Source organism: Lathamus discolor, chromosome Z (assembly GCF_037157495.1).
Source record: "Lathamus discolor isolate bLatDis1 chromosome Z, bLatDis1.hap1, whole genome shotgun sequence".
Classification (NCBI taxonomy): Eukaryota; Metazoa; Chordata; class Aves; order Psittaciformes; family Psittacidae; genus Lathamus; species Lathamus discolor.
In genome coordinates this window covers 75,535,327-75,561,034 of record NC_088909.1, presented here as the reverse complement: position 1 = coordinate 75,561,034, position 25,708 = coordinate 75,535,327, and the positions used below count along the sequence as shown (strand labels likewise).

The 25,708-nt window shown below is 43.7% G+C and overlaps 1 protein-coding gene and 1 non-coding gene across 3 annotated transcripts; both read right to left on the bottom strand.

Annotated features, from left to right (window-relative positions):
* Positions 1 to 1,114: 1,114 nt before the first annotated feature.
* Positions 1,115 to 25,470, bottom strand: HAUS6 (HAUS augmin like complex subunit 6). Of its 2 annotated transcripts, XM_065662777.1 has the most exons (17): positions 25,205 to 25,470; positions 24,833 to 24,928; positions 24,012 to 24,075; positions 22,330 to 22,462; positions 21,609 to 21,756; positions 20,553 to 20,618; positions 20,380 to 20,431; positions 20,007 to 20,180; positions 19,180 to 19,364; positions 17,931 to 18,057; positions 17,263 to 17,344; positions 14,941 to 15,025; positions 13,498 to 13,561; positions 8,993 to 9,151; positions 8,312 to 8,447; positions 2,655 to 3,683; positions 1,115 to 1,772 (listed from the first exon to the last, which is right to left on the bottom strand). In XM_065662777.1, exons 1-17 carry the CDS (start codon positions 25,315 to 25,317, stop codon positions 1,708 to 1,710), a joined length of 2,778 nt encoding a protein of 925 aa, XP_065518849.1. In that variant the 5' UTR covers positions 25,318 to 25,470; the 3' UTR covers positions 1,115 to 1,707. The 2 variants fall into 2 exon arrangements, with proteins under 2 accessions (XP_065518849.1, XP_065518850.1); XM_065662778.1 differs by lacking the exon at positions 8,993 to 9,151.
* LOC136006108 (small Cajal body-specific RNA 8) lies at positions 13,652 to 13,781 on the bottom strand. The gene has a single exon (XR_010608970.1). It is a non-coding gene; the product is annotated as a small Cajal body-specific RNA 8 (non-coding RNA).
* Positions 25,471 to 25,708: the final 238 nt, after the last annotated feature.

The following is a 25,708-nucleotide window of genomic DNA, read 5'->3' as shown; positions in this document are numbered from 1 at the left end:
GACCCGAGCCTCTCACCGCTTCTGGTCCTCACCCCCCTCGGATCCTCCCGCCCAGGGCCCAGCATCTGCTGCTCCCCCCGGCACTGCTGCCGTCTGCCAGCCGTGCCCAAAGCACTCTGTCCCGCAACCCAGCTCGGGCACCCCCGCTGGAGTGCTTCCACCCGAGGCACGTTCCTGCCCAAGGCCCCGCCCGGCGGCCCTGGGACCTTAAGACCACCGGGAGCGCGGCCGATGGTGACTTCATTGTCACCGTCTCCGCCGCCGAGAGGTGCGCGGGTGTCACCGCGGGTGCCGTTTGCTGCCAGAATTCCTCCCAAGGCACCGAATGAGCGTTTTGGGGGTCTGGGAATGCTGCGAGGAGGGGCCGAAGCAGCGTTGCTCTACTGGCGGGAAGCGTCCACCGGGACTCCTTGCAGCCCACTCTCCACTGCCTGGCTGCAGCAGCCGCCGCACTCGCTCCCACAGCTCCTTCTGCCTTTGGGAGCGGCCGCCTCCCCCTCTCCCTGCCTCTGTGTGCCGGCCCAACGAGCCACCCTGGAGCCCAAAACTTGCTTGCTTCTTCATCACCGAACAGTACGTGATACGCCTTCTCCCCAGAGAGACTTCACAAACAATCTGTTGCTGTTTGCCCAGCTTATGCCAAAACTGTATTTGCAATTCACTGTGCCCAGGTCCCATTCAAGGAATCGTCCTGACAGTGGTTTTTGGTTACCAACTTGCAGACCCCTCCCTCTGCCTTTCGGTCTCAATAAGCCCTTTCTTCCAACTGCCCCACCTCTTCAGAACTACTCTCCTCAGAATGTGCCCAGACATCTCCATCCCAGTCCTCCACATCTGGGACCACACTCAACTTCTGAATTTGAGCAATACAAGGTACATGTGTTTGCTTCTGCCAGTAGATTTCAATTCTTTGTTCTAATGAAGGCGTTCACTTTCTCTTTTCAGTTCTTCTTTTAAACTATCTCCATCTGCTTCTCCAAATCATCCCTTCCTGGTGTTCCAAAAGAAACAGTCCCATGCCTGTACCCAGCACGTGCCCCCGACAGGCTTCAGACTAGCTTGCTGCATTAAATTCCTAGTACTCCATTAAATACCAACTACTTTAGTGAAAATCTTCCGTAAAACCATTACTAGCTCTTTTTTATTGAGGCATTTCAAAAACTGACCTCACATGTGCTCTCTCTACCATCTCCCCAGGGTGGTTCAGTTCTCTCTACCAGCACTGGTGCGCCAAACCACTTTTTTGCTCAGCGCACACCTGGGGGAGTAGGGGCACATCTGTGCCTCTGTATCGATCCCTCTATTCACACCGTGCCAACTATGCCAATTTCACTGTCACAGAACCAATAACCTCAGGCTACTTTCAGGGGACGGAGGAACGGGAGGACAGGCAGGTGTTGAGAGGGGGCAGGAATAAAATTTCACGTGACACTTTGTCTTTCCATTTTCTAGGATTATGCCACCTACTCATCTGATATTTTAAAGAAATTAAGAACAGTTCTGCATTTAGAAGATGAGCTTTACATAGAATGCGGCTATGGATGACATATCAAAGGAAGCAGAGCAGTCAACTAATATGCTTAAAAAAGCAGACTGGAATACAGACTCTGCTAAAAAGCAGGAGTGCAATTTCTCCATCCAGGTAGTGCTTGGAGATGTTACACTCTCAAGTGAACCATAACCACAGTAACACAATTATGTTTCTCCTTAACCATAATTCTGTCTTGATGATGGTTCCTTCATGGCTGGCTTCTCATCCAAATGATCTTTATCTGGAAGAAAAATTGTATTAGTTATCACTCAGAACTTGGTACTATTCATTAATTGACAGAAATGCTGCTCCACGTTTGGCACCTATTAAAAAAGCATATATGAAACATTACTTCTAATTTATATAACTGTTCAAAGTAAATCACCTGCTATCAGTATAGGCTGAAGAAACTGAAGCAACACTTCGCAAGAAGTACAAATCTCACTACTCCTTCAGACTAGCTTATTATGTTAAATTCCTAGTACTCCATTAAATACCAGCTGTTTCGGTCAAAGTCTTTTGTAGAACCATGACTACCTCATATTTATTACTGCATTTCAGAAACTGACCTCATGTGTAACTAAACACTGCACTACTGCTTAACTTTAAACTGGTTAAATGAAGTTGACATTTCCATTGGAAATGGGGTGAGGGAGCAGGGGGCCCTCTGGAATGGAATATATTTCATAATGAAAGTATATTAATAGTATTACAATGAACTCCTGACTGAACGCACAAAAAATCCAATGACCTACAACACATTTCTAAATAATCACATTTGTTCAGAGTAAAGGCACTACTTCAAATTAAGTTTGTGAATTCTCAAAATTGAACTTACGATTGCTCCACTGCTAATGCACCTTAAGGCTTTTTTTTTTTTTTAATAGCTGCAGATTACCTCAGAGAGTCAGACAAGCACCTTTTCTCCTACCTGCAAGATGGTGATATAGGTAAAGGAAGCATGTTTGCTTTTATGTCTCACTTTTCATAAGGAATAAGCGTACAAATAATCTGTACGTATACTTGCACAGCAAGGTTTAGCTATTCAGAGCAGGTTATTTATGGTAGTATACCCAGTAACAGAAAGGACAAAATCTTATTGCTAAAGCACATGGATACTTACCTTTCAATTTATATTTTAAGTCTAATGGGATTTCGTGTATCGTTGATGCCATTTCCTCCAGATTTTGAAAGGATAACAGCAAAGATGACAGTGAATATTTTAGTTCCGTAAGTGATTTTGGTGATGGCGTCTTGGTAAATTCTTCATCCAAAAAGAAGAGTTCTTGAGGACTGGAAAATTCATCTCCTTCTCTTTTTTTTGGTGCAAGACTTGGGGATGATACAGAGCTTACAGACTGACCTCCACTGAGTAGTTGATGCAGCTCCGTTTCACTTGTAGATGGCGTCTTTTCCAGCGCTTTATGTAGGCTGAATAAGGACTGTACATCTAGCTTTGATCTTTCAATACCTTCCTCATTTTCTGAACCACCTGCTACATATGGGCTGGCCATTACATCAAAATAAGACTCAAAGCTTGTAGATTGGTTGGCATCTGTGCTACTAAGTTCTTCTCCTTCAAGACATCCTTCAAGTGTCTCACCCAATATCCCCAAGCAGCCAGTTTCATCACTAACAGACTTTAACAATGAAGACAAATTCCAGGGCAGCGACCCACCCATTAAGGAACCCTGAAAATGGTCTGACGGTAGAACATTCGTTCCACAAGTGTTTTCTGAACATAGGTCTGTAGTATTCATGATGCTCTTTACACACTGAGAAGTATGTTCCTCTAGATCATCTAAAGAACTATTATTCAAATCAATACATTTTAACCCCTGTGCTTCAGCTCTCTCACTTTCTTGTATTCCAGATGCTTCTGAAACTGGAGATTCAGTATGACTTATCCTCATCTGCTTTTGAGGTCTAAATTCTGTAGAACTTAATTGGGACTTGCTTTCTGACAAGGCAGGATCAAAGTCAGGTACAGAAGATGCAGGGTCAAAGCACACAAATCTAGAGTCTGCCACCTTCTTACGGATGTAAGCATCCCCTGGAGCTTCTTCTATTGTCACCCCAGGTAGGTTCAGCTCTGTGTCTGATGAGTCCTCAATCTTAATAGCATTTCCCCATGATCTTCTGGCTTCTGTAACTAAATAGAACAAATCAAGGAAAAAATTGATTACATTCTATCCTGGTTTCAGCTGTAACAGCAATTTATTCTTTTCTTACTAGTAGCTGGTGCAGTTCTGTGTTTTGCCTTTCCTCTGAAAACAATGCTGATAACACAGCTACACAGGATTTGGAGAAGGCTGAGGTTCTGGAAGACTCCTTTGCCTCGGTCTTCACTGGCAAAGGCTCTGACCCAAGTCCTAGAAGGCAGATACGCAGGGACTGTGACAATGAAGACCTTGGACCTGCTGTAGGAGAGGATCTGGTTTGAGACCATCTTAAACACCTGAACGTATACAAGTCCATGGGACCTGATGAAATTCATCTGCAGGTCCCGAAGGAGCTGGCGAATGAACTTGCTAAGCCACTGGCCATCATGTTTGAAAAATCATGGCAGTCAGGTGAAGTTCCCGACGACTGGAAAAAGGGAAATATCACCCCCATTTTCAAGAAGGGGAAAATGGAAGACCCAGGGAATTACAGACCAGTCAGTCTCACCTCTCTGCCTGGCAAAATCTTGGAGCACATTCTCCTGGAAGGCATGCTAAGGCACATGAAAAACAACAAGGTGCTTGGTGACAGCCAGCATGGCTTCACTAAGGGGAAATCCTGCCTGACCAATTTGGTGGCCTTCTATGATGAGGCTACAGAACTGATGGACAAGGGTAAAGCAGTTGATGTCATCTACCTGGACTAGTGCAAAGCGTTTGACACTGTCCCAACACAACATCCATGTCTCTAAATTGGAGAAATATCAATTTGATGGATGGACCACGCGGTGGATAAAGAACTGGCTGGATGGCCACACACAAAGAGTTGTGGTCAATGGCTCAATGTCCGGCTGGAGACCAGTAACGAGTGGTGTCCCTCAGAGATCGGTGTTGGGACCGGTCTTGTTTAACATCTTCACCACTGACATGGACAGTGCGATTGAGTGTGCCCTCAGCAAGTTTGCCCATGACACCAAGCTGTGTGGGCCAGTTGATATGCTGGAGGGAAGGGATGCCATCCAGAGGGACCTTGACACGCTTGTGAGGTGGGCTGATGCCAACCTTATGAAGTTAAACTATGCCAAGTGCAAGGTCCTACACCTGGGTTGGAGCAATCCCAGGCACAGCTACAGATTGGGCAAAGAAAAGATTCAGAGAAGGACTTGGGGGTGCTGGTCGATGAGAAAATTAACAAGAGCCAGCTTCAGTGTATGCTCGCAGCCCAGAAAGCCAACCGTATCCTGGGCTGCATCAAAAGGAGCGTGACCAGCAGGTCGAAGGAGGTGATCCTGCCCCTCTACTCTGCTCTCCTGAGATCTCACTTGGAGTATTGTGTGCAGTTCTGGTGTCCTCAACATAAAAAGGACATGGAACTATTGGAATAAGTCCAGAGGAGGGCCACGAGGATGATCAGGGGACTGGAGCACCTCCCATATGAAGACAGGCTGAGAAAGTTGGGGCTGTTCAGCCTGGAGAAGAGAAGGCTGCGTGGAGACCTCATAGCAGCCTTCCAGTATCTGAAGGGGGCCTATAGGGATGCTGGGGAGGGACGCTTCGTCAGGGACTGTAGTGACAGGACAAGGGGTAATGGGTTAAAACTTAAACAGGGGAAGTTTAGATTGGATATAAGGAGGAAATTCTTTCCTGTTAGGGTGGTGAGGCACTGGAATAGGTTGCCCAGGGAGGTTGTGAGTGCTCCATCCCTGGCGGTGTTCAAGGCCAGGTTGGATGAAGCCTTGGGTGGGATGGTTTACTGTGAGGTGTACATGGCAGGGGGGTTGGAACTAGATGATCTTGAGGTCCTTTCCAACCCTAACTATTCTATGATTCTAACACACCAATGTTTTAGTTGTTCCTCAGTAGCGCTTACCCTGATCAAGGACTTTATCGTCTTAAGCTCTGCCAGTGAGAAGGGGCACAAGAAGCTGGGAGGAAACAGAGACGGGACACCTGACCCGAACTAGCCAAAGTACACTGCTGCCCAGGTTATTCATGACTGTGAAACATGTGCTGCAATTAAGCAAGCCAAGTGGTTAAAGCCTCTCTGGTATGGAGGACAATGGCTGAAGTACAAATATGGGGAGGCCTGGCAGACTGACTACATCACACACCCACCGACCCACCAAGGCAAGCGCTGTGTGCTTACCATGGTGGAAGCAACCACCGTATGGCTGGAAACATACACTGTGCCCCACACCACTGCCCGGAACACTATCCTGGGCCTTGAGAAACAAATCTTGTGGTGACATGGCACCCCAGAGAGAACTGAGTCAGACAATTGGACTCATTCCCGGAACAACCTTATAGACACTTGGGCCAAAGAGCATGGCATTGAGTGGGTATAACATATCCCCTACCATGCACCAGCCTCTGGTACAATGGGCTGTTAAAAACTACACTGAGAGCAATGGGTGGTGGGACTTTCAAACACTGGGATACACACGTTTACCAAAAGGCACCTGTTTGGTCAGCTCCAGAGGATCTGCCAACAGGGCTGGCCCTGCGCACTCAGAACTTTCACATACTGTAGAGGGGAATAAAGTTCCTGTAATGCACATAAGGAATTTGCTGGGGAGGACAGCCTGTGTTATTTCTGCTTCAAGTAAAGGCAAACCCACCCTTGGGATTGTTTTTGCTGAGGGACCTGGATATACTTGGTGGGTAGCGCCGGAAGATAGGGAAGTCCAGCGTGTACGTCAAAGGGATTTAAGTTTGGGTGAAAACAGCCAATGAACTCAATTATATGCTGTTGCCTGCTATGTAACACTTCTATAGCAGCTAAATGCCCATCTCTGCCACCCTGGGCTTTGAAAAGAAAACATGTGCTGTCATAGAATCACAGAATCATAGAATAGTTAGGGTTGGAAAGGACCTCAAGAACATCTAGTTCCAACACCCCTGCCATGGGCAGGGACACCTCACAGTAAACCATCCCACCCAAGGCTCTGTCCAACCTGGCCTTGAACACCGCCAGGGATGGAGCACTCACAACTTCCCTGGGCAACCCATTCCAGTGCCTCACCACCCTAACAGGAAAGAATTTCCTCCTTATATCCAATCTAAATCATGACCATCAGCACAGAATGAAGTCACAGGAAAAGCCAGCAGCAACAGTGGGGGTCTCCCAGTACTCTCCTGAGGTCACCAGCAACTGAACCTGACTTCTATTCAGTCATCACCCCAAAGAAAAATAAACTTTGATGAGACCAGACACATTGTCATGTCGTCAGCAAGCAAGAATCCAACACTACAGTCTTGCCTGTCCTGAAAGACTGTTACAACAGATAAAGCCCAACATCATGGACTGAATGAACTCAGCAAACTTTACAGGGATGGTCCATGGACTAAGGAATGATATCTGTCTCTGTGTGTGCATGTATATCTCTCTCCAAAAGACAAAAAGTAATGGCATGTTGAAAAAACTGAAGGGCCTGAGCATGATGTAAATGGCATGGAGGAAGGGGTGGACACTGTCCTGGGTACAGCTGTAACAGTTACTTTTCTCCTTCTTAATAACTGGTTCAGTACTGTTGTCCTGGGTTCAGCAGTAGCAGTCATTTTTCTCCTTCTTAGTAGCTGGTACAGTGCTGTGGTTTTGACTTTCGGCCTAGGAACAGCACTGATAACACCAATGTTTTTAGTTGGTGCTCAGTAATGTTTACTCTGACTAAGCATTTTCCGAGTCTCATGCTCTGCCAGGGAGGAGGGGAAACTGGGAGGAAGCAGATACAGTACACCTGACCCAAACTAGCCAAAGAGCTATTCCATACCACAGCACGTCATGACCAGTATATAAACTGGGGGCAGTTACCCAGAAGGGCTAGGCAGCTGCTTGGGTCAAGCTGGGTATCAGCCAGCGGGTGCAGCGGGTGGTGAGCGGTTGTATTCTCCTCCCTTGTTATTTCCCTTATCATTATTATTATTATTGGTGGTAGCAGTAGTGGTTTGTGTTATACCTTAGCTACTGGGCTGTTATCTCAGCCCATGGGAGTTACATTCTTTCGATTCTCCTGCCCATCCCTCAGGGAGGGGGCAGAGGAAAAAGGGGGCAGTGAGCCGCTGCGTGGTTCTGAGTTACCAGCTGGGCTTAAACCACAACAGGCTTATAGGATAAATGTGTATCCTCTAAGTCTCAAAGAGGGGAATGGTAAGCTGAAATGCTAAGTTGTAAATTAAAACCACACTGTTAATTGTACGCTGTAACTTGGGATCCCTCTTTTGAGAGCAAGATGGGGCTGGTCCTTCATGCTAATGAACAAACTGACCTAAACTGTGGACATAATCGTTAACTAATTCACTAAAGGCTTTTGCACAAGCACAAGCAAAGAGGTTAATCAGCGGACACAGTGAGGAAGACTACCGATGACCACCAGGGACCCCTTAACCACCACCCAGCAAGGAAGCACATGTGTAACTAAAATGCAAATACTGTAATTTTGTAAAACAATTAAGTGTACCTTAATGCCATCATTTCATTAGGCTTACTATGCTGTGTTACAGGGTAAGCCTGTAAGGGCTGCAGCTTCACTGAAATTGTCATCTTCTGTGACATGTACAAAGTCAATGAACTAATCACATTCTTCAACAGTGGGTAATATATAGTCAGTTTCCAACTTACGCAGATTTTCTGGAGTTCGGGGAATTTGTTTTCTTGTTATAAATGGGTCAAAAGACAATGAGAAAGTAAGATCTTCTAATGCCATTCCTTCTATCTCACCAGTCGGAGTCGACTCAGACACCACTGCTTCTGCAACCTGTAGGATGTTAGAAAAGGGAAATCCTGAGAAAGCAAAATCGCCACCTCTTTATTTCTGTCAGTTACGGCTCAAAATAAATCCACTGTCTAAATGATCAGAAGAGTTTTGAATCTCCTGACTCTTCGGCCTTTTTTGAATCTTCTGACTCGCAATGACCACGGTGTCCTATAAACACAAAATTAAGATAGGGGACTGAAATCAGAACTTAATTCTAAGTACCCTCACCATCTAGGTTAAAGTATGAGAAATTATATAAATCATACCATGATAGAACTGAAAGTTCTATTCATTTCACCATGACTTGAAAATACGATAACTGCACAAGCTCCATGCTCATGCTTTCAGGGTGTACATAGTTGGGTAGTCACCCCTAAAAGTTAGGGACATCAATTACCATCTAGCAGAAAAAACTAACTTTTGACATATGCAGATTACAAAAGGCATGTTATAAGTAGTAATTGGTTCTCTGAACTTAATGACCATTTATTTAACAGCAGAGAGGGGAAGAAAAAAAAATAAAAAACAAGAAGACTGTTCCTAACCTCTTCTGCCAGTTCATCTCTGGCTTTCTCAAGAGGGCTTTTGACAGGATAACCTTCATTCTCAACTGTTTCTGAAATGGGAGACTCATCCTTTCTGTTTCTCAACATGTCTTGAGACACAGGCTTTTTTTCCACCTCGCAAGTTTCAGTATAAAAGTCCTAGAGAAATACACAAGAATTGTCAAACTTTAAACTCAAGTGTCAGAATAACAGAATGAAGAGGAAACTACTGTGCAAATTCTGAATAGCCATGGCCTCAGAGTTTAGTCAATAAAATATTTCAGTCTTAAATTCTAACTAAACATAAATATTTTTAGAATCGTATTTAAAGTAGGATGCAAGTAATGGCTAGGACAGAGTGTTGCACAGAGCACAGATGACACACTTGCAACTACCTTGAACATTCTCCAGGATAAAGGGGAGGATCTTAAAAAGGCTAGGAGGATTGGCAAGGTTAATAAATGGTTAGAACAGTGGTGCTGTAGTCAGGGGTTTAGGTATCCAGAATATGGGACTCAATTTGGGAGGCCAGGTCTGCTGGAGGCTGGTGGAGCAGGTCTAAGGAAGGGGAAGGGCGGTTTTGGGAGGAGGCTTGCCAGGCTCGTCAAGAAGGCTTTAAACTGGATGTATTAAGGGGGGGGGGGGGGTGTATCATTCCATCCCAGCACTCCCAGTCAGTTGCCAGTACCTATACTAAATGCTCAGAGAAATGCAGAGATACTCCAGTCACTCCGACCAATGAGCAGGCTTCATTTGGAGCTCAGCTCAAATGCCCCTATACAAATGCCCATAGTATGGGGAACAAACAAGAGGAATTACAGATGTGTGCAAGTCTACGGGGATATGATACAATAGGTATCACAGAAACATGGTGGGATGGCTCCTATGACTGGAGTGTTGGAATGGAAGGTTACAGGCTCTTTAGAAAAGACAGGCCCAGCAGGCAGGGAGGAGGAGTTGCTATTTATGTTAGCGATAGGCTGGAGAGTATGGAACTGTCTGGGGACAGGTGAGCAGTTTACAGAGAGTTTGTGGGTCAGGGTTAAAGGAAGAACAGCCATGGGAGACATTACTGTGGGGATCTGTTACAGACTGCCTGATCAAGGGGACTCTGTGGATGAAGCACTCTACAGACAGATAGGAACAGCCTCACGCTCACAGGCCCTTGTTCTCATGGGGGACTTCAACCATCCCTGATATCTGTTGGAGGGACAGTACGGCCCGGCACAAGCAACCCAGGAGGTTCCTCGATTGTGTGCAAGACAAGTTCTTTCAGCAAGTAATAGAGGAGCCGACAAGGAGAGGTGCCATGCTTGACCTTGTGCTCATCAACAGGGAAGGGCTGGGTGGAAATATGACACTCTAGGGCAGCCTTCATTGTAATGATCATGAGATGGTCGAGTTTGAGATCCTCAGGACAGTGAGAAGAGCGCGCAGCAAGCTCACTGCCCTGGACTTCAAAAGAGCAGACTTTGGCATCTTCAGAACATGTTTTGCAAGGTTTCATGGAATATAGACCTAGAGGGCAGGGGGGCCCAAGACTCCTGGTTGATATTCAAGGATCACCTGCTACAAGGCTCAGGAGTGTTGCATCCTGACTAGAAGGAAACGCAGTGGGAGGCCCAGGAGACCTCCTTGGATGGATAAGGAGCTGCTGAGGAAACTTAGAAGGAATGAAGAGGCTTATAAAAGATGGAAGCAAGGACAGGCAGCCTGGGAAGAATACAGGGATGATGTCTGGAAAGCTAGGGACCAGGTTAGAAAAGCTAAGGCACAGTTACAATTAAACTTGGCTAGGGATGTGAAAGATAACAGCAAGGGATTCTAGAGGTACATTGTGAATAAAAGACAGACTAGGGACAACATGAGCCCTCTCCAGAAGCTACCAGAACTGGCTACCCGGGATTTGGACAACGCTGAGGTTCTTAATGACTTCTTTGCCTCAGTCTTCACTGGCAAATGCTCTGACCAAACCACCCAAGTCTTGGAAGGCAGACGCAGGGACTGTGACAATGAAGACCTTGGACCCACTGTAGGAGATGATCTGATTCGAGACCATCTCAAAAACATGAACGCACACAAGTCCATGGGACCTGATGAAACACATCCGCAGGTCCCGAAGGAGGTGGCAAATGAAGTTGCTAAGACATCGTCCATCATATTTGAAAAATCGTGGCAGACAGGTGAAGTTCCCAACAACTGGAAAAAGGGAAATATAACCCCCATTTTCAAGGGGAAAATGGATGACCCGGGGAATTACAGACCAGTCAGTCTCACCTCCATGCCTAGCAAAATCTTGGAGCACATTCTCCTGGAAGGCATGCTAAGGTACAAGAAAAACAACAAGGTGCTTGGTTGCAACTTCCCCTGTTTAAGTTTCAACCCATTACCCCTTGTCCTATCACTACAGTCCTTAAAGAAGAGTCCCTCTCCAGCATCCTTGTAGGACCCCTTCAGACAGTGGAAGGCTACTATGAGGTTTCCATGCAGCCTTCTCTTCTCCAGGCTGAACAGCCACAACTCTCTCAACCTGTCTTCATATGGAAGGTGCTCCAGTCCCCTGCTCCAGTCCTGGCCCTCCTCTGGACTTGTTCCAACAGTTCCATGTCCTTCTTATGTTGAGGATACCAGAACTGCACACAATACTCCAGGTGAGGTCTCACAAGAGCAGAGTAGAGGGGCAGGATCACCTTTGACCTGCTGGTCACGCTCCTTTTGATGCAGCCCAGGATACAGTTGGCCTTCTGGGCTGTGAGTGCACACTGAAGCTAGCTCATGTTCATTTTCTCGTAGACCAACACCCCCAAGTCCTCCTCTGCAGGGCCGCTCTCAATCTCTTCTCTGCCCAGCCTGTAGCTGTGCCTGGGATTGCTCCAACTCAGGTATAGGACCTTGCACTTGTCATGGTTTAACTACATAAGGTCGGCATCAGCCCACCTCACAAGCGTGTCAAGGTCCCTCTGGATGCCATTCCTTCCCTCCAGCGTATCAATCGATCCACACAGCTTGGCATCATGGGCAAACTTGCTGAGGGCGCACTCAATCCCCACTGTCCACGTCACCAACAAAGACACTGAACAAGACCAGTCCCAACAACAATCCCTGAGGGACATCACTTGTTACTGGTCTCCAGCCGGACATTGAGCCACTGACCACAACTCTTTGCGTGTGGCCATCCAGCCAGTTCTTTATCCACCGAGTGGTCCACCTATCAAATTGATGTCTTGCCAATTCAGACACATGGATTTTGTGTGGGACAGTGCTGAATACTTTGCACTAGTCCAGGTAGATGACATCAACTGCTTTACCCTTGTCCCTCAGTTCTGTAGCCTCATCATAGAAGGCCACCAAATTGGTCAGGCAGGATTTCCCCTTAGTGAAGCCATGCTGGCTGTCACCAAGCACCTTGTTGTTTTTCATGTGCCTTAGCATGCCTTCCAGGAGAATGTGCTCCAAGATTTTGCCAGGCACAGAGGTGAGACTGACTGGTCTGTAATTCCCCAGGTCATCCATTTTCCCCTTCTTGAAAATGGGGTGATATTTCCTTTTTTCCAGTCGTCGGGAACTTCACCTGACTGCCATGATTTTTCAAATACGATGGCCAGTGGCTTAGCAACTTCATTCGCCAGCTCCTTCGGGACCTGCGGATGGATTTCATCAGGTCCCATGGACTTGTGTGCGTTCATGTTTTTGAGATAGTCTCCAACCAGATCCGCTCTTACAGCAGGTCCAAGGTCTTCATTGTCACAGTCCCTGCGTCTGCCTTCCAAGACTTGGGTGGTGTGGTCAGAGCACTTGCCAGTGAAGATTGAGGCAAAGAAGTTCTTTACTGTGAGGGTCGTGAGGCACTGGAAAGGGCTGCCCAGGGAAGCTATAAATGCTCCATCCCTGGCGGTGTTCAAGGCCAGGTTGGACAGAGTCTTGGGTGAGATGGTTTAGTGTGAGGTGTCCCTGCCCATGGCAGGGGGGTTGGAACTAGATGATCTTAAGGTCCTTTCCAACCCTAACTATTCTATGATTCTATACTACATTGAACAATTGTGCAACGGACAACTATACAACCAAGTTGCTTTTAGGCACCTTATAACCCTTAAGATCACACACAACCATCAAATTCTGACCACTGCTCACACCAAAAAGACAAGCAAACAAGCAGAGAATCGGTGACACACCAAATGTTGTATTTGAAGTCAACTTCCTACTGCCCTTCCCTAAAGCTTGATGAAGCCCCCAACAGCTTTTAGAGTTTTCCAGAACTGACTCAAGATGTGTAAAAACATTACATTACAGGAAAAAAAAAAAAACACAAAACACACCCCCCCCATAAAAAAAACAAACCAACCAAAAAAAACAAAAAACAAACAAAAAAAACCAACAAAAAAAGAAAACCAGAAAAAATTACAGCCCTCTCCCTGAAATATTAACTCCAGGTTTTGTTCAATGTAAAAAGCAAGTATCTTTTAAGTTTAACCTCCCTGACAGGCAGGAAGTGACTGAAGAATTACCTGTTCAGTTAACAAATCTCTGTGTTCAGATGCTTTTGACATCTCCAAAGCCACTGGAGAGAAACTTTGGGGTAAAAAAAAAAAAAAAAAAAAAAAATTATTTTAGAGGCAAACAAAGCAAGTGGCATGCAACTCTTAGTAGAAGGCCATTACATCTTATGTGCCCCGTATCTGTCCGTTACGATTTCCCTCAATTCGTCCCGGTCATCAGAAGGCAATTTTACTATAGGGAGAGCATGTGACAATTAGAGCAGATTTAGCCCTAGCTGTGTATCAGCCTCCCAAAGTTATTAATCAAGCTTTAGATTTAATCACGATTAAAGAAAAAGGAAACATATTTTGTAATACATTTTATAAACAAGTCCTCTATATTCTCCAATATAACTGAAAAACATAACTACAAAGTCTTCTGCAGACTTCATGTTCTTTTCCCTGTTTTCCCTAAATACTCTTCCTCTGAATCCCCTGTGGCACCCACAGGTATGTTATTATGTGAACTTACTGATATTTAACAAACACCTGGCTATCAAAAACTTCAGTCTTACAACTTCTGATGAGTGTAGTGCTAATTGCATAGATGACTAAAATGCAGTCCCCACTTGCTAGGAAGAAAGAACCTTAAAACATTAATATTTGCTGTTACCTATCTTTAGAAACACAAGCCAACAAAAAAATTTATGCTGTATGAAGTCACTAAGAGAAACCCAGGCTTTAATTTTTAACTAGCTGGACAACCTTTGGGACTTTTATCCAACTACATGTACTGATGTCTTAAGAACAGTACAAGCTTCCTTTGCCAACTCCCTTTGTCCCCCTACTAGGCAACTTTCAAGTACGACATACAGTCGTACTTGAAAGTTGAATATGTGTTCAGAATATGTGTTATTCAGAAGGTTATGAAACTTTCCACAGCTCAGTTAAATGCCAACAGGCCAAAACTTTCTAGAACACCATTGTTCTGTGTTCTCTTTTACTGGAACTGAAGTAAGAGAAGCTACAGAACAAAGCGATTTTAGAAGACTTAGTGATTTGGGGTTTTGGAGGGTTTTTTAACCACAAAAGAAGGGCTCATCTGTGAATGTCTCCTCTTTTATTCTCAGGCTATACTGAACATACTGCCTACTTCAATCCAGCCTCAGAAACCAAAATCTATTTTCTCCACCTGTCTCTTAAAGCTTGAAAGAATGCAGTTAAAAAGAGAGATAAAAACCTTGCATCTTTGCTGCTGCACATGCTATTCAGCAGCAACCAGCTGATCAATCAGTCACCAGCTGCAGCAAGTGGCAGTTACTTTTGGACTATATTGCTAAATCAGGTGGGTATAAGGAGTGGGCTATTGCAATATTCCACTAAGATCAAGAGATGCAATATATGCAACTCCAATAAGCAAAGTTCTATTTTTTTTTCCACACTTTTTTATCAATTATCTCATTAACATCATACCGTGGTGGTGTTGATTTATACATCATAGTTTCCAATGCCCCATCATCTTTCTCACAACTTTCTTGAGTAATAGAGTCCAAAATATCTAGAAAAGCAAGTCAACAGTTTTATTATTGCTTCCACTTCTTTCCACTCAGGCTTCCCAGGCAACACAAGTGACTCAGACCACGTCTGAGTCATAGGATAGGCTTTCTGAGTATTATTAGTACATGAGCAGGACAGAGCAATCGATTCTTCTGCTCAGGTACCACCTGAAGGCACAGACACCACTAGCAGCCAGTATTTACTTGTGTTGTTCCCGAATACATGTTCCACCCTCCTCCAAACTACAATCCCAGCCAAACATTACCCCCTCCTCTCCGCATTTGCTTCAGTTGTGTGGCACATCAATTCCACAAAAGCAAATTCCACCCATGTTTTTTCCACTATCTTCATCTGCATTTATCAATAAATAAATTTGTGGACATACTCATCCCTCTGATCAATGCTGCATCAGCCCAAGTGCCCACGCAAAGCAAGGCATGCTGTAAGGAAATGTTTTGCATATTATCAGAGGTATACGCACCTCTCAGCTCCGGACTCTCTCAAACAGTAAGTATCTATTTTGGCACGTCATTTGGATAAACAGCCGAAGTTTAACCTCAGCATTCTCTACTAACCCTAAATTGCAGCTTCTCTAAGCATAAATCACACTTCTTTTTGTCTTCACGTCAACACCACCTCAGAAATCTAACTTTTTTTCTTTTAACTGTACCATATTAACCAGAAGAAAGTTAGTTTTCCTAGTGGTTGGATTCTCAGAGCAAGCATCTTAACCACAAAGTGGAGGGAATGCCACAGACAACAATTCGTCTCAAGCTTTCCAGTATTACCAGAAGCTCACAGCACTACTGCACAGTGCTTTCATCTTTAAGGCAAACTACCTTCCATCTGCAATTCTGCAACCTTTTCCTTTGCAGCTTCTAGCCTTATACCTACATACCCCTAGACTACTGGAGCAGTGTTTTCACCATCTCCCTACTGCTTTGCATCTTGACATTCCAACATGTATCTACTATGTCATTTTTCCTAAAAAAGCTGTCTTCCTCCTTTTCCACCCTTGCTTTTCAGTTTCTAGTTATCTATAACTCTACACTACTGACAGTCAGCTCTTGGTTAGTAAGCACTACCCAGTAGAATACAGTCGTCTTATCAGCCAATTAACATGGGCAACATCCATGTCTGATCAAAGCCAGTTCTAATCATCGTTAACCTCATGACCAAAAGCAACCAACATAGAGATCAAGTAAGGTCCTGATCAAATAGCACAGTTACTGTGGAACAAAGTATTTCAGAATGCACCAGGGAAAGATGCTTTCCTGGTAGGACACCTTAAATTTATTTTCCCAGCTGACCAATGGGAAAAGTTTTAATCTTCTTTCTCTCTCTTATTACTCCTCTAACCTGAAGCAACTTTTACTGTCAAATGTTTTCTCTAGAATCCATGAACAAATCATTACACATGGAAGTCTGTCTCAATATCCTTAGTGCAAGAACAAAATACCAAACAGATCCAGCGTTGTTTTTTTGCCATACCAAAAGCTTCAGAGAGTCTGAAGCAGGTCAAGTGAGGTAGTCCTCCCTCTCTATGCAGCCCTGGCAGGGCCTCCCTAAAGTACTGTGTTCCGTTCTGGGCTACCTAGTACAAGAGAGACATGGAATGCCTGGAGAAAGTTCAGTGAAGGGCTACTAGAATGATTAAGGGTCTGGAAAATCTCTCAGATGAGGGAACACTGAGAAGCTTGGCCTGTTCAGCCTAGAGAAGAGAAGCCTCTGGGCGGGATCTAATCAATGTGTGTAAGCATCTGAATGGAGAGCATCGAGAGTATAGGACCAGGCTCTTTTCAGTGGTGCTGGGTGACAGGATTAGAGGCAACAGGTGTAAACTAAACCATTGTACATTTCACCCAAACATGATGAAGAAGCTTACTGTGAGGCTGGAACAGGTTGCCCAAAGAGATTGTGGAGTCTCCTTCCCTGGAGATATTCAAGAGCCATCTGGACACAAATCTGAGTTACATGATCTACATGACCCTGCCTGAGCAGAGATGTTGGACTAGACGACCCTGGTGGCCCCTTCCAAGTTCAACCATTCTGTGCTTCTGTGACCTCCGAGATACAACAAGGTCGAAAAATCTAAGGCAACTGTGGCAAAGATCTATTATCAAAGACTATCAAAGATACTTGCAAAACCAACGGGGAGTGTTTTCAACACCAAGTAACTTCTAACAACCGTAGCAGGGTGGAAAGAAAAAAAACTCAAACCAAGTACCGTTCACTGACCTGGAACTGACAGTAGATGCTGATAAAAACCTTGATATTTCTGTGCAGCTCTAGAAGAATGATGCTGAACAGCTCTTGACTCCTTTCAAAAGAAAAAAAATTACACAAGCAGTCTGAGAAAATCTGCATGTCAACAGCAATTTACAGACAACTATTTACAACAGCTTTTCTGCAAGCCAGTTCAAACTCAACATGAAACTTTTCCTTTCTGCTGGGTAGCTAGGCAAGGGTACAACCTCAGATCCCTGTATCAGTGCAAATGACTGAAAGATAAATTTCCATTCTGACATCAAGCCCATCACTATAAAAGAGAAAAATGGAACTCAGCAGTTGTTCAGACTGACAGCACATGAAAGCTCAGTTTCCACACGGGTATAGACATGGACATAACCAAAACCACATCAGCTTGCTCTTATGCTAATCTACTGCTTTAAGAAGATGATTGTATTCCCCATCTTATATGAAAGCGCTAGCTGTCATCAAGCCAAATGTACCTTCTTTAAGAAAGACTATTTCATACAGCAATTTCTGCTATACTGTGCTATCCAATTCCCTAGCCTTGTAGATAAAGTTTAAATCTTGCAATAAAAACACACCAGCTTAGATGTACATCCTCCCACCTTCACCCTTTCTCTCCAATTTATCAGATTCTGATGAAGACTACTTACTCGATCCCGATTTAAGCTGAAATAAAAAGGACACAGGCCAAGAAAGCTGTTCCACTTCATTTTCCAGTTTTCCTGTTCTCTAGAAATTGATTCACATGACACACGATGCTGTTGCTCCATTTCTAGCCTGTAACATATGAGCATGGAAAATGAACGTAAGACATCTGTTGGTGGAGGTAACAGTTCTGCATAAAGATGGATAGTATTATGTACCCTCCTTATCCTGCAAAATCTTTGATACACATCCATGCATTCGTGAAAGAACTTAGAACTGAAATTCACAACCTAAAAAGAAGCTGTTAGGTAGCCTTCATGTTTCTTACATTTGAATTGGAAGAACTACATTAAAATAAACGCATACTATGAGGTACACACCTGAACCTTCCCTAAGCCAGTTTCAGATGAAGTTTTAAAATCCCAGAACTGATTAACATGAGAAATAAAGTAAGAATCAGGTCAATTATCTGTCCTGGTTTCAGTTGGGATAGAGTTAATTTTCTTCCTAGTAGCTGGTGCAGTGCTGTGTTTTGGCTTTAGCCAAAGAACAATGCTGGTAACACACCAGCGTTCTAGTCGTTGCTCAGTAGCACTTACACCAGTCACGGACTTCTTGGTCTCATGCTCCGCCAGTGAGGAGGGGCACAAGAAGCCAGGAGGAAACAGACACAGGACACTTGACCCAAACTAGCTAAACGGGCATTCCGTACCACAGCACGTCATGCCCAGTATATAAACTAGGGGGAACTACCCAGAAAAGCAGGTCAGTCTGGGTATTAGGTGGCAGGGAGAGAGCAATTGTGTTGTGCATCAACTCAGTTTTCTGAATTTCATTTCATTTTTGTTGTTCTCTATTATTATTGCTGATCTTATTTCTATTATCACTATATTTTACTTTATTTCAATTATTAAACTGGTCTTCCAACCTGTGTGTTCTTTATTGTCCCAGTTCCCCTCCCCATCCCGCTCAGGTGCACAGTACACAGCAGCTTGGTTTAAACCACGATGCTAGCAAATGGGGTCACGAGGAACAAAGCTGAGAATATTAGCAAAGTAAGGGCAAAAAGCTGACACTAGAGAATTATCTCAGAAGTTATCAAGACAAATGTGAATTTCTCAGGGACAAAGGAAGAAGACTGAACCAATAATGTTTTCATTACAAACTGTATTGTTTTAGGAAAGACTCCAAGGTAGGAAGACAAGATCTGTAGACTAAAGAACAAGGAAGCAGACAGAGTTTCCAGACAATTACCTCATCACTTTCAAATCCTGTAGTGATTTCTTGTGACACTTAAGCTTATTCTCAAATAAAAAAAGATGTTTTTCTAATTCAGACTGAAAGTGTTCATCTCTCAATGTTCTGAGGGCTTCATTTAATAACTGGATGACTGCTAAGAAATTGAGGCTTTTAGCTTCATATGCATTCCCCGTAAAACGCTTGAAGTATAGCAAGAAAAAAAAAAAAGAGAAAAAAAATTAGTGAACAGCATCAACATCAGAGAATTGTGTCTTCTGTAGTAAGAGAAGGGATATAAAGTTACACTTGAAATTTTGATTCAGTTCCTGATTGTTTCATGTTTCAAAAAAAAAAACAAACCCATACTCTAGATTTAAGCTTCAGGTGTCTTTTTTTCTAGAATCAGCTGCTTAAGAGCAGCCTATAAAGCAATATGAACTAAGAAAACTTCACTAATGAGGTATTGTTTAACCACTGCCCCAAAAGATATGGCAGGCCTAAACACCGCCGTATACTACACGCTGGAAACAAAAGACCATTAGTTAAAACAACAGTTAAACTAGACAACCTAGTTTTAATTTCTAAACAACAAAAACAAAACAAAACAACAAAAAAAAAACCACAACAATTTACTAATGCAGTTAAAGTGTTCATGGTTGAAACATAACTAATACAAATCAGCAGCATAATCATAACAAACTTCTACATAACAACTGAACATTCTATACACCCTTGAGCAAACCTCTTACCATCTGTGAAGTTTTTGTTTGCTTTGTTTTTTAAAAAAAGGTACTGGATTACACTCTGGTGACAAAGGACAAGCAAGGACAAAAATTACTTACTCGGTACACATCTTTTTCAACTCTGTAACTCAAAAACTGTGGAACACTGAAAACAACTTTAGTTCCATCCAAAATGACACCATCTCCAAGTCCATCAAGCACAGAATCCACAACTTCCTTTTCTTTCTTCAGAGATGTAAGCATTCCCATTAGAAGCGTCCACATGCTGCGGACCTTAATAGGCAAGAAGAATAAAAATGCTATGTGAATGTTTGGCATAATACCTATAATGACAGAGTATCAGAACAGCATAAAGACGGATGAAAGGGCTAGCATAATCACAGACAAACGAGTGGAGTTAACACTATCTGAGAGTAAATGCCACAGAAACATGAGAAATACACTAAGCTGCCACAGCAGAAAAAATACTCACCTTTTGAATTCTCTCAGTTTTGTCATTTTTGTTTTCAGTATCTTGTTTCAACCTATACGCATGCAAAACAAAAATTCATATGGAATACAACTAAAGTAGAGCTCGTATTTCATAAAATTGAGTAAAAAATTGGTTATATATAAGTCAACTTGGTCACAACATAAAACACTTACTTCCAAGACTGTATTTGGAGGATCGCATATTCAGAATGTATCCGTTTTTTGTCTTTAATTAAAAGCCTAAGAAAAAAGTTAAGTTGACACAGATTAAAAAAAAAAAATACCCAAATTTCTAATCTGCTATTCTCAGAATTACTTACAACCACTATCTAATCAGGTACATTCTTTCCAAGTCTGCACACTGAAGCAGTTTTGGAATCATTAAAAAAAAAAAAAAAAAAAAAGAGGGACAACAAAAAACACCACCACACACAAAACAACCCAAAACAAACAAACAAATCCCCACACAAAACACACTTGACTTCCTCACAGTCACTTTGCACAGAAAGACATCCAGGAAATCCACCAAGATACTTGTAAATCCAGCAATTAAGCTGTCACTTATTCCATTGCAATGAAACAGACCAGTCCTCTGGTATGCAGCTATGCTACATGCACTGAAACTGCTCCTCTACCTACAGTGCAACTCTCTTTTCCTCCCATTCAATAAACAGATTGCAACTGCCCATCCAAGTGCTCCAGTCGTGTAAACTATCCCACCCAAATTCTGTAAATTCCACTGACATATAACTCTTCGCCCACACAGAAAGTTCAACTTATTCTTGTTCCTCTAACTGGGAATGTTTTACATATACAAAAATAAAGAAAAGCATAATTTTGGTGAAATAATTTAGGATTATGTCAATAAAATGTGTCCCGCAGTGATCAGGCAAAGACCAAATGTTTCACCCTGAAACAGTTACATTCTAAGACACAACCCTTCAGATGTTAAGCAATCATAGTGCTATACGTGCTGAATTACTTATCATTTTTAATGCCCAAGTAACCGTATCTTCCAAAATATAGCATCTCCTATACTGCAAAACCAACTTGTTTGACTATTACACTTCATAAAAGACCATACAAACAATAGAACTGTCAATTAGAGGTAAAGGGGAAAAAAACAGAACTCATGATGTAAAGCAGCTGCAGCCTCCTCAAATCCTTTTAACCACACACACACAAAAGGCAGACTTTATGAAAACACTCCTTTTTAAATATATCACTTACCGTGCTTGTTTCTGGTATTCTTGAATAATGATGTGTTCCTTTAGAAAAATTTGCAGAAGTTTATTGTATGCAACTCTGCATCTTGCCTTTGCCATGTACATATTGCTACTTCTCAACTTTACAGCTTTGGCAATAAGTTTATCAGTGCCTAAATGGAAGTTAGGATGGATTACATCATTCAGTTTTAGCAAACAGGCAACTTTCTAATCTTCCGAGTTTGAAATGGAAGAATAACAAATCAAAATGCTCATTTTATCGAGACTGAAATAAAGTATGCACTGTACTGCCTTTTTTCCAGTTCTTTCTGTTGTACACATTCTCATTCCCTCACTGTCACTCCCTTTCCCTATTCTTTAGGTAATAAAACAACACAAGATTTCCAAGAATAGACGACAGCTCTGATCCTTCAGTATTACTCAGGCTGTAAGAATTAGTATAACAGTCCAGTACTTCTGGAACAGACCACTTCTTGCATGGAGAATGGTGAACAGCATTACACAGGTGAACCTTGGAGCAAGACCCATAAAGCAACAGAAAGCAAAGCAATCTGCATTGTTATATCAGCAGTAGCTGACAGCAAGTGGACAGAACCCCATGAAAGATTTTGAACTGAACAGCCAACTCAGAACTACTTTAAAACTGTTGGCATATACTAAAGGCTTGATGAATTCACTGTCAAACATTACAAATGAGGCATTTTCATTGTTTCATTACAGCTTACCTACAGAATTCTTTTTCATGTCCTCAACCAGTACGTGCTTTGCAAACGAATAGAACATATGAATAAATTTAGAACCTCCAGGAGAAATTAATGAAGACACTGTAACATTTTGAAGACAGCCTGGGTGCTCCTTCTAGAAAAGTTAAATTGGTTTTTAAACATAAATTTGACGTAAGAAATTAAGCCTAAACAACAGCCATTTAGCAAAACATTGCAGCCTACTTGTTATCAAGGCTGATGCAAACCTTAACTGTTTTGCCACTACAGGCGACACCCACTCTCACCAAAAGAGACTAACACTTTTTGAATGTTCCACCCATCATCCCAAGCTCTGTACGTGAGAGACAGTTTCAACATACAGACTGAAATCAGTGTTGGGCAATGTCGTGGTTTAAGCCCAGCTGGTAACTCAGAACCACGCAGCTGCTCACTCACTCCCCCCACTCCTTTCCTCTCCCACTCCCGGAGCGATGGGGAGGAGAATCGAAAGAATGTAACACCCACAGGTGGAGATAAGAACAGCCCAGTAACACTAAGGTATAACACACCACTACTGCTACCACCAATAATAATAATGATGAAGGAAATAACAAGGGAAGAGAATACAATCGCTCACCACCCACCAACCAACACCCAGCCCAACCTGAGCAGTGGTCTAACCCTTCCAGGTAACTGCCCCCAGCTTATATACTGGGCATGACGTGCTGTGGTACGGAGTACTCTTTTGGTTAGTTTGGGTCAGGTGTCCTGTCTCTGCTTCCTTCCAGTTTCCCCTCCTCCCTGGCAGAGCATGAGACTCAGAAGGTCCTTGGTCAAAGTAAACATTACTGAGCAACATCGGTGTTATCAGTGATGTCCCCAGGCTGAAAGTCAAAACCACAGCACTGCACCAGCTACTAAGAAAAACGACTGCTACTGCTGAACCCAGAACAGGTAAATGTTAGAAACCTCTGCCCTCCTCACCCGCAACTGGTAATACCTGCCTTTGAAAAAATACTCACATTTTCTTTCCTATTTTCTCCTGAAGTCATTAATGAGTGTTCTTTGTTCTGCTTTCATCTTACTCAAAGATATTGCATTATTAGCTTTTAACTTTTGCATTATTACTAAAAAGTAAGTGTTCCAGTATACAAAGACCTGATTTCTACAACTATCATTAAAACAAAAGCAGCATGAGAAGATAATATTAACTAATGGCACTTGAAATCATCAATTTTGGTTTGCCTCTTTCCTGTTAGTAAGCTCAAGTTAAAGTTTAGCCCATTTCCCCATAAATAAAGACTTATGGTAAAAAAAAAAAAAAAAATCCTGCACCTGAAACCACTCTCACAACAATAAACATCTTCTGAGGTAACTTAGGCAAACATCTCTCAAGTTGAAGAAAATTATTCTCACCCAGACATGAGGAACCCTCTGGAATTCTGTTTACTCTAATACCATTATCCAGAAGCAAGCCACAGCAGTTTTAAGACCCAGGATTAAGTCTCTCTCATCTAAATTCCACCATGTCACATTGTTTTCCTCAAACAAGTCTAAGATGCAACTATGTGAAATAAAACTAACTTCTTCAATAAAACAATCTTCTTTAAAACTCTTATTTAAAAGCACTACATATTCTTTCAAAAAAGGAATGAGCTGACAGTAAGCAGTAGAGCATCAACTTCCACCTTCATAATACTTACTTCAATGTCTTTCAACCATGCAAAACACTGCTTCCTAAAACACCCACTTGCAGAGCCATGTTTTCTTTCCATTTAAAAAAGATGGGGGAAAAGAAGAAACAAAAAATCAATTTCAAGACACATACAAATATTAAGTTACCTAATTAACCATTGTAAGAACAAGGCTAAGACAAAGATTTCTCAGTGATGCCTCCTGGAGGAGTCAGAAAATGAGGAGATTAGCCTACAAGAAGAATAGCTAAAAGTTTGTTAAATGACAACACTTTCTTGCTGTAATACGGTAATTATGGTCTATTTCTGTGACAGATTTGTCTGCAGCTCTTTTTAACTCAAGAGAAAGGAAGAGGGGAAAAAAAGAGTCAGAACACTGACAATTCTCAAATCCCTGGTCTTTCTCCAGCCACTTCGTTTAATGTGTTAGCTAAAATGGCATAGCTGCATGAGGAAAGGCACTAAGGAAGATGGGATTCCTGCTTCATTAAAGATCTTGGCAGCAATCCATAACTGGGAAGCGTTACTCGCTCCTTGGTTAGGGAAACGGATGGGAAAGGTAGCTTACTTTGTGGCTCAGTGTAAATTCATAATTTTTACCAACGGATGGCATCTATAACTCACCAAGTTACAGGTACTTTCAGAAATGCCTATAATTAAGGCAAGGTTTCTGATACATTGCAGAGTTGTGATCAAAAGGAAACAAATTCTGACAGCATATTCCTCTTCCACAGCATTCCTCTAGAGACACCCCCCCTCCCAGCAGCTGCATAAATCGCGTTCTTGATTACATGCACAGCAGCAATCTCACAAGCCCGAAACTCACTTACCTGAAAGTCACTGCTGCCCGAGCCGGATCCAGCTTTTCAAACAAGAAGGTGGCAATAACGTGAAGCGCACTTCCATTTGGCACACTGAACATCTTCCTAATGCACAAAAAAAGGAGCCACCACACCAGATGCAGCTACCATACCGAATTAACACAGCATTTTTTGCTGACCGCTCAAGATTACAAAGTACTACTTTGCAACAAAACGCACCTCTGCTGCAAGGCTATGCCCGCCCCTTCCCTCCCCACTTCCTTTGCCTTCCTTCCCCATGCTGGGCGCTGCCTGCTGAAACCCAAGACCCCGCTCAGGGACCGACGGCTGCAAAAGGCCCCATTCCCCTCCCTCCCCAGCCCGCTTCTCCCTCACACTTACGTTCCCAGTACCAAGCGGGAGGCGTCGGCAGTCTCCGGCTCGAAGCCCAGGGCCAGTACGTACAACCAGAGATGGCGTCCCTTCCACCCGACCTCGTCCCACTCGCTTCCCATGGCGCCTCACGGAGCACCCACCGCCGAGGCAGAGCGGAGCGCGGCCCGCCAACGGACAACTTCCCGCCGCCCGCTACGAAAGCCCGCGCGAGCCCCAGTCCCGCCTCCCGCGGGAGGCCCAAACACCGCGAGACCTGCCGCCGGCCTCGAGGGGCTGCCGCGCGCCGGGGAGCCCGTGCGCGTGCGCAGCCGCCGTCGCCGCGGGGGCCCGCGGAGGGCCCGGCCCGAGGGGCCGCCGAGCTGCGCGTGCTGGCCGTAGGGGCGGGGCGGCGGCCTGCGGAGGGCGGAGCGGGCTCGTAACCGAGCGCCGTGCGTGCGGCGGTGACGGAGCGCAGTAGAGTATAGCAAACCGCTCTGAGCTGGCTTGTAGGGAGCAACGAGCGTCCGGCTG